This window comes from Numida meleagris, chromosome 5 (genome assembly GCF_002078875.1).
Source record: "Numida meleagris isolate 19003 breed g44 Domestic line chromosome 5, NumMel1.0, whole genome shotgun sequence".
Taxonomy (NCBI): Eukaryota; Metazoa; Chordata; class Aves; order Galliformes; family Numididae; genus Numida; species Numida meleagris.
In genome coordinates, this window is record NC_034413.1 from 65,316,702 (window position 1) to 65,330,849 (window position 14,148).

The 14,148-nt window shown below is 42.6% G+C and overlaps 1 protein-coding gene across 2 annotated transcripts; it reads left to right on the top strand.

Moving 5' to 3' along the window:
• Nucleotides 73-14,131, top strand: UBXN4 (UBX domain protein 4). Of its 2 annotated transcripts, none has more exons than XM_021397946.1 (13): nucleotides 73-229; nucleotides 4,843-4,945; nucleotides 5,768-5,796; nucleotides 6,627-6,745; nucleotides 7,302-7,461; nucleotides 7,894-7,996; nucleotides 9,569-9,623; nucleotides 9,780-9,944; nucleotides 10,689-10,816; nucleotides 11,739-11,841; nucleotides 12,188-12,319; nucleotides 12,626-12,834; nucleotides 13,503-14,131. In XM_021397946.1, the coding sequence occupies exons 1-13, from the start codon at nucleotides 148-150 to the stop codon at nucleotides 13,639-13,641; spliced, it is 1,527 nt and encodes a 508-aa protein (XP_021253621.1). In that variant the 5' UTR covers nucleotides 73-147; the 3' UTR covers nucleotides 13,642-14,131. The 2 variants fall into 2 exon arrangements, with proteins under 2 accessions (XP_021253621.1, XP_021253622.1); XM_021397947.1 differs by lacking the exon at nucleotides 73-229 and adding an exon at nucleotides 792-811.

Below are 14,148 nucleotides of genomic sequence, written 5' to 3' on the forward strand. Positions count from 1 at the left end.
CGCCACCGAGCGCGCGACAAAGAGCCAATCAGAAGGCGGGGCTCGGGCCCCCCGGCGCAGGCGCGTGACGGAGGGTTGGCGCGGCCGAGCGGCGGTCGCGGCGCATGCGCACGGCGGCGGTCGCGGCGCCTGAACCCGGCGGTCACCATGATGTGGTTCGGCGGCTCCATCCCGGCCGCCATCGCCGCCGCCAAGCAGCAGAGCTCGGTCTTCGTCGTGTTTGTGTCAGGTACGGCCCGGCCGGAGCGGGGGGCGGCGCCGAGAGCCGGGTCTCGGCCTTCCCCGCGCTGACACGGCGCCCGCGGCCCCGCAGCTCTGCCCGCTGCTCGCAGGGCCGGGCCCGGCCCTGTCCTGCGGGCCGCGAGCAGCGGGCAGAGCTGCGGGGCCGCCGCGCCGCTCCGGGGGCGTCGGGACGAGGCCGCTGCGCCGAGCCTGACTGCGGGGCGGGCCCGGCCCGGCCTGTCCGCGGCCCTGCGCGCTCCGTCCCCTCAGCCGCGCCTCCGCCAGCTGTTGCTGCCCTCCCCCCCCCGCGGCGTGCGGTCATTTGTGCTGTGTCAGCGCGGGGCGCTGCGGAGCGCGGTGTCCCCTGGCCGGGCAGCGCCGTGCTTCTCTGCGCGCTGGGGCTGTGTTGGCAGTTTACACACAGCTTCCTTTTCCCTTCGTCTTCCCCGTGCTGTTTATCCGGCAACTGACGGGCCGCTGGAGGAAGTTAGTTCACGTTAACTTTGCGTGCGTCGCCTTCGTGCGTAGAGGACGTTTTTAAAGCCCTGATAACGCGATGGCAGCAGTGGTGAAAGGCTTTTAGCGTGAGGTTATTCGTTTTATTCATTTATTTGCCTTTTCCTGAAATATTTTTTCAGTCTGTTTGCCTACTGAACCGACGTGATCGCCTTCATAGTCACAGACGAGGCGGCGGTAGCGTGTTGCCTGCACCTACATGCAGCGCTGGGTGGGGAGCAGGAGGGAGGCAGGCGCTCCGCAGTGCTCGGCATCTTCACCTGTGCAACCAACACAGTGATGCCCTGCTGCCCTCTGCCTCTCAGGGCTAGGCGTGTTCTGTTGGATTTCTTGAATGTTTCACATTCTTGAAGATTTTTAGGAGCATTCAGAACCTGTGACTATTTTGAGCTTGACACGTGTGCGTCGGGAGTTGAGGAGCGAGTGCTGTAACTTGCTCGCAGTATTTTGTTTTTTTTTATTGAAACTCAAGAGCTGCACAGAACTGTCCTTCTCTTTTAGATGTGGACGTTGACTAGGTGGGTGTGGGAATACTCAGATGCACAGGCTGGTGGTAAGCGTATGACTGCGGGGATGTAACCTTGCTTTTATATTCTAATACTCCGTAATGATTTAAGTTGTATCTTTGTTTGTTTGCTCTTTCTATCCCTGGAAAGGGATTTCTTTGGAAGGCTGTAACTCCAGAACGACAGTCAGTCCAGGAGCACAGGACTAGGGCCTGACCCCGTGACAGCCGACAGAAGCAGTGACTGGGTTTGCTGCATGGGCACACGCGCGGTGGTGATGGTGGTGGTGAATCTTCGCACTGCAAACTGGCCCATAGGCATGTGTGAGGGACAAGCTTTCCTAAAGCAGCTTTCTGAGCAGGAAGAGATGCTGTCAGGAGCGTTCTTTGTAGGTGTTTTGTACGCTTCGCTCAGTGATCTATAGAGGGACAAAACATTAATAAAGTGGAAAAAAAATAAGATAAATAGCGAATATAAATCTGCTGTGATTTTAGCGTGGCCTCCATGAAGGATAGCTAGCTATTAGATTCAGTCTTGACCAAAATAATTGAAGTCTGCTTGGTTCGTTGTATTTTGTTTGGTTTCTACTACTGTCTGTTTGTCTGTCTCTTCCGGTTCACTGCACTTCTCTGGACAAGCACTAGGAGATGAAGAACTGGATTCTTCCTTCTGACTCGAGACTATTTTCTACTCAGGCAAGCCGTAATGTGGCTGCTTAGCTTAACAACGCGGCCGTGTTTGCGCCTGCAGTTGCGTGTTGTTCAGCCAGTTTTTTCCTTCAGCATTTTTGTTCATGAACTTCTTAGTTCAGGTTCAGAGCCTTCCTGGCATAGTTCAGACGACGTGGTTGTGCCAGTGCATGTAAGATCCATCTCGTGGATGTCTCTGGTATCTTCTTGGTAGAGGTTCTGTAGGTGGTTTTCCACCCTGCACGGTTAGAAGACTCCTTTAATTAAAGGAGTTATTTAATCTGAGGTTAATTGTTTGTTTTCATGTGAAACTTCCTTGGCTGCCTCCTCTGTTCTGATTGGGGTGTTTAAGATTATTTCTTTCGAAAAGTTAGGCGTGTTCTAACAATGAAAATACCAGGCCACTTGTGAAAGAGGTGCCTTTTCAGAAGTGAAAAAGGAGGGGGCTGTGGGGCAGAGAAAAAGCACTTCAAGCTGAAGTGTTTGTGTTTCTTTTTAGAAACATTTGTAGAAACAGTTCTTTGTTTATAACTTTATTTTTAGGATTTTTTTTTTTTTTTAAACAAAACAGTGGTTTGCAATCAGCTAGTTATTTGTCAGTGCTTTCTGGCCAAGCTGTACCCAAGCACTTCTCAAGTTAACTATGCAAAATGACACGAGGAGGAGGTGAGCAGCCCCATGTTCCAGCTTGCTGTCACTTCCAGTACGGGCAATCCTTGCCCTCGCTGAGGAGTTAGGAAATGCTGAAGGTTTTATGAGCAGTAGCCAGACAGCTCCTTCTGTAAGGGAGACGTTTGTCCCTGATGACTGTGTGCCAAACAAGCTCTGAAGTTTTGATTTGTCTGTTTCATCTTAGGACTGGTGGTTTTGAATAGGTTCCTCTTACAGGAACTCTGTCATTGCAGGTGAAGTTTTTTCCAGCGATCTCAGTCACTTGAGAGGTGGTGGATGCCTGTCCCTGTGTAGAGCTCTCAGTCGACCTGCCCGTGTTGAAGAGATTGGCACGTGTGACTGAGAGTTGTGGGCAGGTCTTTGATTGCTGCCAAGGGAAAGAAAGCCATGTGTGGGAAATCTGAGGGTCTTGGGAACAGGAGTTCTGAGGCAGCCATAATGAATCGGTGTTTTGCTGAGATGTGAATTCTGCTGGCGCTGGTGATCTTTGCCTTGGCTTTCTCCGTGCCTTTCACGTTCCATTTTCAGGATATAGTTACTGCGATAAATGAACCTGAACTCCCAGGTGGGAAGGGGTTATTAACAGAAAGATGCTTAGTAGCTGTTCTGTGGGTAGTCGCAACATTCAAGAGCTTCATGAGATAGGGTTTCATAAAAGGTGAGTTATCAGCATTTTCCTTCCTGGGTCACAGCTCTCGGAGCTCGCCCAGTGAATAATCTCTGACCTGTTCTTGTCCTTCAACATTCTTTTGCCAACTGCAGCAGTTGTTTGTCTGGAAAAGTTACCGTTAGGCAAGTCTTGAGGTATTTTTAGTAGCCTAATCGGGTGAGCACAGTGAAAGTGTGCACAGCACAGCGGCTCTGTCCGAGCATGGGAAGGGGGGGGAGGAGGCCGCACCACTGGGCAGAACAGCTGCAGCCACCGGCTGCACTTGGTTCCCCTAAAAATATCCTAAATACTAATGTGGGGTCTGGAGGCTGATAGGAACAGAGATTAACACTTCTAGGGAGAAATCAACGCGTGTGGATGGAAAACACGTCTCCCAGAGCAGCGTGTTTTGTGTTTGTTCCCTTCTGAGCGGCATTGCGGCCGGTCCCGACCTAAAGGGAGCGGGGCTTCACAGGGGGACTCCTGCTCTTCCATGAGTAAAAAATACCACCTGAAATAGTGACTGGGATGAAACAAGCAGTTCGCTGTTGCCATTGAGTAACTGACTTCTACTTGCCAGTGTGTGACTCCTCATCAAGAGTACAGTCAATTCCAAGCTGCTAGGAAGTAGCTGAAGTTAAAGATAAACAAATGCTTGTAGGCCAGTGCCCTTGTTGAAGGCTGATTAATGTTCACCTGAATTTATTTATTAACCCAAATTCTCACTAAACCGGTGCTTTAGAAGATAAATGTGATTAAAATAACAGTTTTGAATTTGTGGCCCCTGTTTCAGTTTCCTTTACTTACGTAGCTCCTCCTCTGTTCCTGAGTGCACCTGGCTCCTTTTCCTCCACTCCCACTGTTACTGTTCGTGTCAAGAACTGGAACACAAAAGTAATAAATAATTCTGTGAACAAAGGCTTTGTTTTTTTTTTTAACATTATCAAGTTGTGAAGCCTTGTGTGTTGAACCATGTTTTTACAAGAGGTGAGAAGTATCATTTTACCTGCATTAGCAGCTGCTGTACCAATATGTACATAAATTTATAAGGAAGGACAAGCAGTGGACAGCGTGTTAGCAGGTCAAGCCTAATGGCAGGGGAAGCAGTGGTTCGCTCTGACTGCTGCGGGATCTCCTTGCAGGTGACAAGAGTGCAGCAAAGCAGGACGTGAAAGCATAAACATACTGCCTGTAACGTGAAAATGCGGCTCGTGGGCAGTTGTGCAATGAGATGATGCAATCAAGCCGAGCCCCAGGCTGCCATCGCTTCCAGTTCCTTTATCCCTGTTCCAGCTGTGTGGTCCAGTCCTTTCTGCTCCCCTGGAATAACTTGCCATGCAGCTGAATGGGCGCGCAAGCTACGTGCTTGCTGTCTTGGAAAGGTTTTTGGTATATTTGCATTTTTTTGGCACGTTAGCAAGATGAATCAGCTGGAGTGAATTACCTCCAGATCACAGAAAAGAGAAGAAGATTGACTGATTTGAAAATAATTGTGAGAGTCTCTTTCATCAGTGATTTCAAGCAGCTGAAGCAGAGCTTAAGTCAGAGGCAGTTGTTGGTTCAGCTTCACGTACGCTGTGTTTTGCAGGTGAGGATGAACAGTCCACTGAGATGGCTGCAAGGTGGGAAGACGCTCAGGTGACCGAGGCTGCCTCAGATGGTTTTGTTGCTATTAAAATCGATACCAAAAGGTTTGATTCTACTCTAATTCTGTCTCTTATACAATCTTTCATTGATGATGATGGAAGTATGAGGCCTGTGAAGCCCTCTCCGTGTGCTGGAGCCAGTCTAAATACAGTGTTTGAGAGCATAAGTGAGTTCAGTGCTGCCGAAGCCACCGGAATCTGAAAAAATTGAAATTTCACAAATGTACTGTTATGTTGTGCAGAATATTTATGGCATGTTTCCTGCTGGCTTCGGTGTTAGTAAAAGAATGCTTGAGGATGTCCTCTTCCAAGAGAAAAAGGCGCAAAAAAGGGCAAGTAAAAAATAATGTGGAATCAAAATGCAAGTACTCTCAAGGCAATCCTTTGTCCGGTAGGGTAAGTCTGTAAGGCCCTAGAGAAAATGTTTGTTTTTGTAACACACAGCACAGAAGCACTGGGGCTTGTGGATAAATTACTCAATTTTGTTAGAATAAGAGCTCCAGTCCCAGTGAGGAAAGTGCACTCACGTTTCCAGAAGTTGCATTATTTTTAAAGGCTCTCCAGGCCTTTTGGAAGACGCACTGCGCTGTTTGCACTCCGTGGATTAGATGTCTTCTTCCTCAATTGCTTCTTAGTGCTGCTTCTATAAATAATCTTCTGCAGTCAACTGTGATAAGCAGGGATTGATAACACTTATGCAAAATGGTAATGAGAAGATGCAGTGCAAGTTTGTTTTTAGTGTTCTCTCAAGTATTTAAATAGTTCCGTGTGTGGTGGTAGAACATTTATTTTTATGATGAAAGGCTTAATCTGAAGTTGTTGCAAAGTGATTGCTCTTCCTAAACACGCTGCTTTTCTTTTCACCAGTGAAGCGTGCCTGCAGTTTTCTCAAATTTGTATCCTTTGAAAACAGTTTGGATGCTACGTGATGATTACAAATAATTGCTCTCTACAAGTTAAGGCTGTTCGTAAGACAAATATAAGCAATATTATTAAAAAATGCATCTTATTGCACAAAAATAAATAATAAGCTGTGTTATTAAATTGTATCATCTACATATTCAGCTTACCACTAGTTCTTAAAAAAAACAAGCTTGTTTGATATTAATACTGTGTAATTCTCTTAATAGAAACTTACCCAAAGCTTTATGTAAACAGAACAACTCATTGGTGCTAATCAGCATTAGGAAACAAAAAAATGCAAAACTCTGCATTATTACATGAAGTTCAGAATTGCAGAGGAGGAGGAACAAGCAGTGGGTTGGGTTTGTCAGGTACACAGGCGTGAGGCTAGGTAAGCTTCTGCCTGCATTAAGCAGGTTCTTGCTTGCAGCTCCGGAACTCCGTCTGATGCTGAAAAGGAATTGGGTACTTGGATTTTCTCAGTGCTGTAAAGAATTCAGTATTACCTACGTAAGAAGTCACCTGGCACAAAAACGAAGTCTTTCAAATCAAAGAGTAATTGGCAGCTGGATGTGCGTGTTTGGGAAAAATACTTTGGCTCAAACAATTGCAGGGAAAAGGTGAAGTAGTCATCAGCTGCATGGAATGTTTTCCAGCATATTTGGTAGCTTTGTTTTTCTTCCTTCCCTGATATTTTCAACTGGTTACCAGGTGGAGATAGAACATTGGACAGAGATATTCAGCAGCAAAGATTTCTGCTTTTCCTTATAATGTTACTTTACAAATTTGTTGTCATTCATTGCCCTTAACTGCTGCTGTGCAGATCCTGTAGTGTGCGTTCCATCCAGTTTTTTTATCGGGGACAATGGAATCCCTTTGGAAGTAATTGCTGGCAGCGTTTCCGTGGAAGAGCTTGTTACCAGAATCCATAAAGTGAAACAGGTAATGCTTGTGGCAGGTGGATCTTTCAGACTGAGATGGGTGTGCTCACATGCTCGGGGCAGGCCCTTAACATACTCCTTGGAGAAATGTGAATTATTGTGTTTCTATCCCTCCATCAACAAAATCAGCAAGTTGAAATTCATTACTCAGTGTTGAATGAATTTGAAAGTCCTGTGCAGAAGCGCTGTGCTATTTTCTGTTTCACAGATTGTTTAATCATTTGTGTAACACCCACAGAAATGAGGCTTGTCAAGAAGCCTAAACTTGAATGGTACACCAGCTATTCTTTCAGTAATTTGTATGTGCTTTTGTAATACTGTTTTATAGTGTGGGTTTATAAAAATATGCTACAAAATATAATACGAGCACAGTTTTATCACTGTGATTGCGAGTGTAAGATTATAATTAAGAAAAAAGTATATATGGTTGTGTCAGACTGAACTATATGGGATAATTTTATATTTTAAATAGGACCACGTCTCCAAAACCAGTTTAGTAGCCTTGACTTTTGAACCTGAGGAAAACATCAGTCTCTCTTGTTCCCCCAATCTCTTAGATGCACGCAGAAAAAGGGCGACCTCTGGAAAATGCGTGTCAGTCCTCTGCTCCGTGTCCCTCGTCTCAGTCTGATGGTGCTCCAGAAGCCATGCAATCCACAGCAGCAGATCCTTGTGACTCTCTCGGGTCTGTTATGTGTGAAACAAGACCTTCTGATGGTAATGGCCAGCGTGTTAACCCAAGTGCTAGCTGATTTGCTTTGAAATAATTTTCCTTGTCTTAATTGCTATATAATGTTACATAAAAGACAGTATATGGAGTGGACTTGTTGAACAACTTGAACATACCGGATGCTTCTTGCAGAGCTTGTCATTGTGCTCTGTTCTAATGTGAGAAACACGTGGTTTGTAATACAAAAAAAACCTGTGCATAGGATTCAGCTGAAAAGGTTTCTCTGGATTAGTAACCTGAAATCAAATGGGGGGAAAAGGAGGAAATTGAAAGTTTAAATAGCAGAACCTCCTGTCTTCTTGAGATATCCTAGTTTCCACCAATTATGGCTAACAGTAAGTAGTTAATAATATTTTTGTGTTAAGAAATATACCTTTAACTTTTCTCTTGTGCATTACCCTCTTGTAAATCACTTGCAGACGGAGCAAATTCAAGTCAAGCAAGCCAGGAAGCAGCTCAGTCTTCAGATGAGCAAGTGAGCAATGCTCAGCCTGCGAATGATCTTGCAATCAAAGTAGAGAGGTAACTGTTCTTTGTAGACTTTCTGATGTATTCCATTTGCTTCCCAGGATGTAGCTTTTTTTTTTTTTTTTTCCTATCAGACAGGCTTAATTATGGGGTTTTGGTGCTGATTCTCTTGTCATCTGGCAGACATTTTACAGGGGCTTATTTTTATTTGGATGTGTGAGATAATACGAGGGGGAATACAAAAATCAGCTTTTAGATTAATTTATCCCATACCCTGAAATAGAGGGGTAATCTGGAAAATTAAGAAGATTGCCATTCCTTTGCTGTAACGTCATTATTTTCATCTCTTGCAGACAATATGCTTTCTGCAGAGATTTTGAAGGAGTCAAAATATTGCACCGAAAGCACTGAAACTAGGGCAAAAAAATGCTAATCTAGGTTTCCTACAGAGATGTCCTCTTATTTTCTTGTCTGTTTGATGACTGTAGTCCAGGCACATTGCAAAGGGCGGAGGAATTCTATTTGGTGACTCTTGTGCTTTTTATTTGATCAGCGAACTGTAGCGAGGCCTGATAAGCAGTGCTAGCTCTAGTATTGTGAAGTACGGTAACAGGAGGGTTCTGGTTCTGTTCATAGTTGATTAAATTAAACATGACAGGATTTAGTGGGTTGAATTGTTCTTTTAACATCTGTAGCACAGATACTGCTTATAACGTCCTCCCTAAAACCAGCAACGCATTTAGTTGATAGAATTACCTATATTACTGAAACATATTTTTAACATTCTTTTACATTTGATTTCAGTTTCCTTCCAAATAAAAGATTACAATGTGCATAATCCTACTTACAACAGCTAACAAAATGCAAGACTGATAAGAAAGTCACTATTTTAATGTAGAATCTTAAATTGTACATACATGTACAGCATACTTTCCTTCAGGAAAAAAAAAGGAGGCAAGGCTATGTGGTACTTAGTATTTCTTTTTAAATAAACAATAACAACACCTACTGTACAAAACCAAGAGGTTTCTCATGTCTGACTATGCGTGGCATTTGGTCGTGCCTGCCCTCTTCCCAGACTTAAAAATACGTCACAAATTTTGTGGATTAGTCCTTATTCTGAGGCACCTGTCTGGATAAATGAGACAGACACATGTGCATCTATATCAGTACTTGCTATATATTATTTGTTTTCTATTTTAGGAAGTGATGTGGAGAAGAAACCAAGACAGTTTAAATAGCTAAAATAGTTAAGAACAGGCTCAGATCAGTGTTTCTGTTACCGTAGATTACAAACACTATTGCACGTTGTATGTCTTACAGGATATCAAACAACAAGAATATGTAAGGTTCTTCATTTAGTAAACAGAAAAGAACAAAAAATATGTAGAAGTACCATTAAAAACTGGGAGCTAGGTGGTGAATCACTGCCTCGTGTTTTTATGGATGGTACGGCCACACGTGAATGAATCATTACTCTTACATTAGCTGTTAGCAGTGTGTGACAGCTCCTCTTCATTTTCATGTGTCTTCCTTTCCTGTGTTTGGAAATACTTCATTGAAAGTAAAAAAGTTAATAGCAGATAATGCAATCTTAAGACTCTTTTCCTTTGCTTTTAAATTTAGAATAACAAAAAAGCTTGAAGAAAGACGGGAGGAGAAAAGGAAAGAAGAAGAACAGGTAACGCAAAAATGTAGAACTGCTTGCAGTATTTATTTAGATCCCCATATTTAAATAAATGCTTAATTGCTTTTTAAACAAACATACTACAGTCTTGTCCCACTTACCCAAGGCAGTTTTGTGGTCTCATTTTTATTGTCTCTCTTGTTTATTCAGAAAGAAATTAAGAAAGAAATAGAACGGAGAAAAACTGGCAAAGAAATGTTGGAGTACAAAAGACGGCAGGAAGAGGAACTGACAAAACGAATGTTAGAGGAAAGGAACAGAGAGAAGGCAGAAGAGAAGGCAGCGAGAGAGCGAATTAGGCAGCAGATTGCATTGGTAATTCATCTGGAAAGACAGCTTGCTGCTGCTTTCTTGCGAGGGCTGATAGTTCTAAAAGGATACATTTTCTCATTTGGTGAAACACTGAAAAATCTTCAGTTTTTGTTTGGAATTCTGTGGCTTTGCATGGTGACAACTTATGCATTTTAACGTTTGCCGCATATAAAGTGAAGCTTCTACTTTTATATGCATAATGATGATATCTGTGAGAATTAATATACTAGCTTTTCTTCTGCGTAGCTTGAGCTACATTAAACGTAACAAATAATTGCATTTCAAGCTGAGATCTGAAATGGAAGCACAGGACATACTTAATTGTTTCAAAATTGAGGTTGTTTTTTTTTTAAGTTTGTATGTATATGTGTTTACATATGGATATAAACAGTTCACAACTGAAATTCCTCTTTGTTTCCAAGTTTTGCCTAGAACACTTAGAACTACAGCAGTGTGACTTGTCAGAAGATTTTTCCCTTTCTCTTCACTGGAGAGTTAAACTTTCATGGGAAGGCTATCTGCTGTCTACGTGGATGAAGTGTCTCATTGAAAAGTGTATTTTATCTTTCCTAATGACAAGAGACAGCACAGTGTGACAGTGAATACAGCTTTGCAGCGCTACTGCCTTTCCTCTGTGCGGCCTACTTACATCAGAGCAGATGGGTTCTCAGTACAGATTGAGGTTTTTATGAGTATTAAGTTGCAGTTCATGGTGAAAATGAAGGTTTATGTTTGGTCTTTCCTAAGGATCGTGCTGAGAGAGCAGCTCGCTTTGCAAAATCGAAGGAAGAGGCAGAAGCTGCGAAAGCTGCAGCTCTTCAGGCTAAGCAGGCTGAAATAGAAGCCAGAAAAGAAGCATCTCAAAAGGAGCGAAGGTGAGTCGTTGTAGAGAAAGCAGAAGTGTATACTGGTGGGAAGAAAGGTTAACAAAAACTTTGCATGAGCTTTAAGAAATTTAATAGTATGTCCTAACCTATTAATTGGTGCTATGCTGGTGGGTTTGAATACCGACATAAAAATTAGCTTTCTTTTTTAATATTAACTCATAGCTATTTGCATTAATGTTATGTTCTCAGATAACTTGAATGCTTTAGACGTTCCCAGTAGTGATACATGCGTTTCCTGATCTTTGGTTTGAATACCAGGTATGATGGGGCTAGGCATGGAACTAGATGAGGTGGTAATGTCAGAACTACAGTGGAGAACGTGGTGCTGACCCAGCTGTTTTTCTGGGTGCACAGCAGGCTTGGATTCAGCAAGGCTTGTTTATGCACATCAGTGTTAGTCAGACACGGCTCCTGTTCTGCTCAATTCTACTGTTTCAGAAAATATCCTAACTTATGGAGGCCTTAAATAGTTACAGAAACCCTGTGAATCAGAATCCCAGAAGAGGGGGCACAGTGCAGGAGTAACCTCTTAAGTTGCTGAATGTAGTGTTACTTGCCAAGCTAGGCTAAATACCTACGCCCTCATAGAATAACTTCTGAAAAATCCCACAGAAGTAATACAGGCTACACAAAATACGTGTGGTTTATATTTCATTCACGTATTCATTATTTTGTGTGATTAATATAAGCATCTTGTTTGAATACCGTTGAGTCTGGTGAAATGCAGACGAGATGCACCGTGGTATGTAAGCAGATGGTTATCAACTATGGATCCAAACTCATAAACCATCTGAACTGCCATAAATAGGATGAGTGCCCCTCCCTTCCACACCTGAATACTGCCAAGCTAAAGACCCAGGAGTGTTTGTAATTGTTAATATGCTGACTGTCCATGGTGAATGTCCTGCAGTGCAATAGCCAGGATTCAGTTCCGCCTCCCAGATGGCTCTTCCTTTACTAACCAGTTCCCATCTGAAGCACGGCTGGAAGAAGCGAGGCAGTTTGCTGCACAGGTAAATCAGTGTTTCATTTTCTCAGCTGTGTGCTAATTACAGATTGATGTAGCAGCAACTAGTTGTTGATCACGGCAGAATCGTTGTTAGCTGCTTTCCTTTTTGTTAATTTGAAGTGCATTTTGGTTAGCAGCATTCTCCACCAGCTGCCTTTGTACAGCTGCAGCATGGAACTTGTAAGAGATAAAAAAAAGTTCTGCATTTCTTCATATGAAGATCATTGTAATTTTGATAAGAACTCTTGTTCAGTAAGACAGTGTATGCTCAGCAGGCAGCTCCGCAGTTGTTTGAAAGTTGAAAGTGAGCAGTTAGTTATAACTAAAATGTTTTCTTTATACTTTCACAGACAGTTGGTAATGCTTATGGCAATTTTTCTCTGGCGACAATGTTTCCCAGAAGGGAATTTACCAAAGAAGATTATGGAAAGAAATTACTGGAGCTAGAGTTAGCACCCAGTGCTTCAGTAGTGCTGCTGCCGGTAGGTGTTGGTTTGTTCTTCATTTAGCTACAAATGTCAGTACTGTTACTACACAGATGCTTCTAGTTAGCTGTTACATTTGCTTGAATTTTGGTCTTTACTATCTTTAAGACATATTGCAAAATTAGTATAATTTTTGTTAGGACTAATTAGGAAAAGGATTGACATAGGTATTTGTTTATTGTGGGACAAAATAGGGTCTTTTGTAGTGTCTGTTGGGCTGCTTCTAAATTATGTGTGAAATACTCTGCCTAAATGAGTACAGCTTTAATACCTGACAAGTTTGCTTTTGGTGTTCATATCCAGGCAGGAAGACCTGCTACTTCTGTTGTTCAGGCTTCAGGCGGTGACCTGTGGAAGTTCTTGGGCACAATACTTTATCCCCTCCTCGCAGTTTGGAGATTTATTAGCAACTTTCTGTTTACGAGTCCACCCCCCTCACAATCTACTGTGAGAACAGTTCATCAGCAAGACCATTCGAATCCCTCCACGTCTAACAATGTTGAGCAAAGCAGGTAATCAGAACTGTTTATGGTAGCTGTTTCTCTAAGTACTTGCTAGAGTTGTTTTAATCTTATATTACCCATCTGAACCATATGTGTTCTTCTACAGCTGTTGCTCTGTCCTTGCAGTTTCAGGAAACCACCCTTCTGTGTGGCTAAAGGATAAACTGGGGGCAGGCAAACTGCATCTCAGCCCTGATTAAGATATCTTGATTTTTTATGTGTGTGATTAAGCAAGCCCCATATTGCTTGCTTCCATTTCCAACTGCAGAGTAGGAAAAAAAATAGTTTTTCAGCCATTTATGAACACAGAATTCAGCTGTAACTATGAATGTGGATTTCGCTTGAGCTGATACTGTTTGGAAGGTAGCAATTATGAAAATGGGATGTAAAGTTCTTATGGTGAAGTTAATACAAGGAACAAGAGCAACTGAATTTGATCAGAAAGTTGAGGTTTTGTGTTGGAGGAAGAGAAATCTCCTGTACCAGGAGCTGTTTCACACAAAGAAGCCACATATCACCTCAGTGGAACTGAAGTTCTATTTATTTGTCTGACTGCTAAATGCCATGTTTTCAGCTGGGTGCTGTTTCCCAGTGAAACAAAGGGCTGAGGGGAAACCTATTACTGGGGATAAGAGAAGGAAGGATGCTCTGCTTACACACTGTCTTTTGTACCCTAGGCAAACCGTCAGGAAACGAGTAACAGAAAAACGAGGGGAAGACTTCAAAAAAGAAGGCAAAATATATAGACTGAGGACTCAAGATGATGGAGAAGATGAAAACAATACTTGGAATGGAAATTCTACACAACAGATGTAGTTTTGAGTAACTGCAGTTATGAGTCAGGCTTTTTTTTTTTTTTCCTTATTTGATTTAAGTCAACTAAAGCTTCTGGAGAAGTGGGGCTTCTTTCACACCAACTGAACTAAATAATTCTTATTCCTACAGTGGAGTATGGAATAAAGTTGCCTAAGTCAGAACAATCAAGTGGGTGTAGCTGTGGCTTAAGAAGTCAAGAGCTGAAAAGATTGAAAATCTCCATCAGCTTTCATAATCATTACCCTACTGCCATTAGTAAGGCACTTTTTAATCTTTCAATATTCTGCTACATAAATTTAAGCGCCAGGTATTAATGTAAAGGCCATGGTAGGGAATGACTGGTTAAAATGAGGGTTTCAGAAGCATTATAAGTAGAAAATCAGGAAACTAATTTATGTTTAACTTTTTTTCTTGCTTCTGCAGCTGCAAGCAAAACCTTGTAGTTTTTAATTCCCCAAGCACTCAATAAACTATTTTCCAGAAAACATAACTGTCTTTTCTTGTAAC

Excerpts from the sequence above, each read along its gene's own strand:
- UBXN4 (XM_021397946.1), top strand. The coding sequence starts at position 148 with ATGATGTGGTTCGGCGGCTCCATCCCGGCCGCCATCGCCGCCGCCAAG. Across the intron at positions 4,946-5,767 it reads ATTAAAATCGATACCAAAAG|TGAAGCGTGCCTGCAGTTTT; the intron begins GTTTGATTCTAC and ends TCTTTTCACCAG. Across the intron at positions 7,997-9,568 it reads CTTGCAATCAAAGTAGAGAG|AATAACAAAAAAGCTTGAAG; the intron begins GTAACTGTTCTT and ends TTTTAAATTTAG.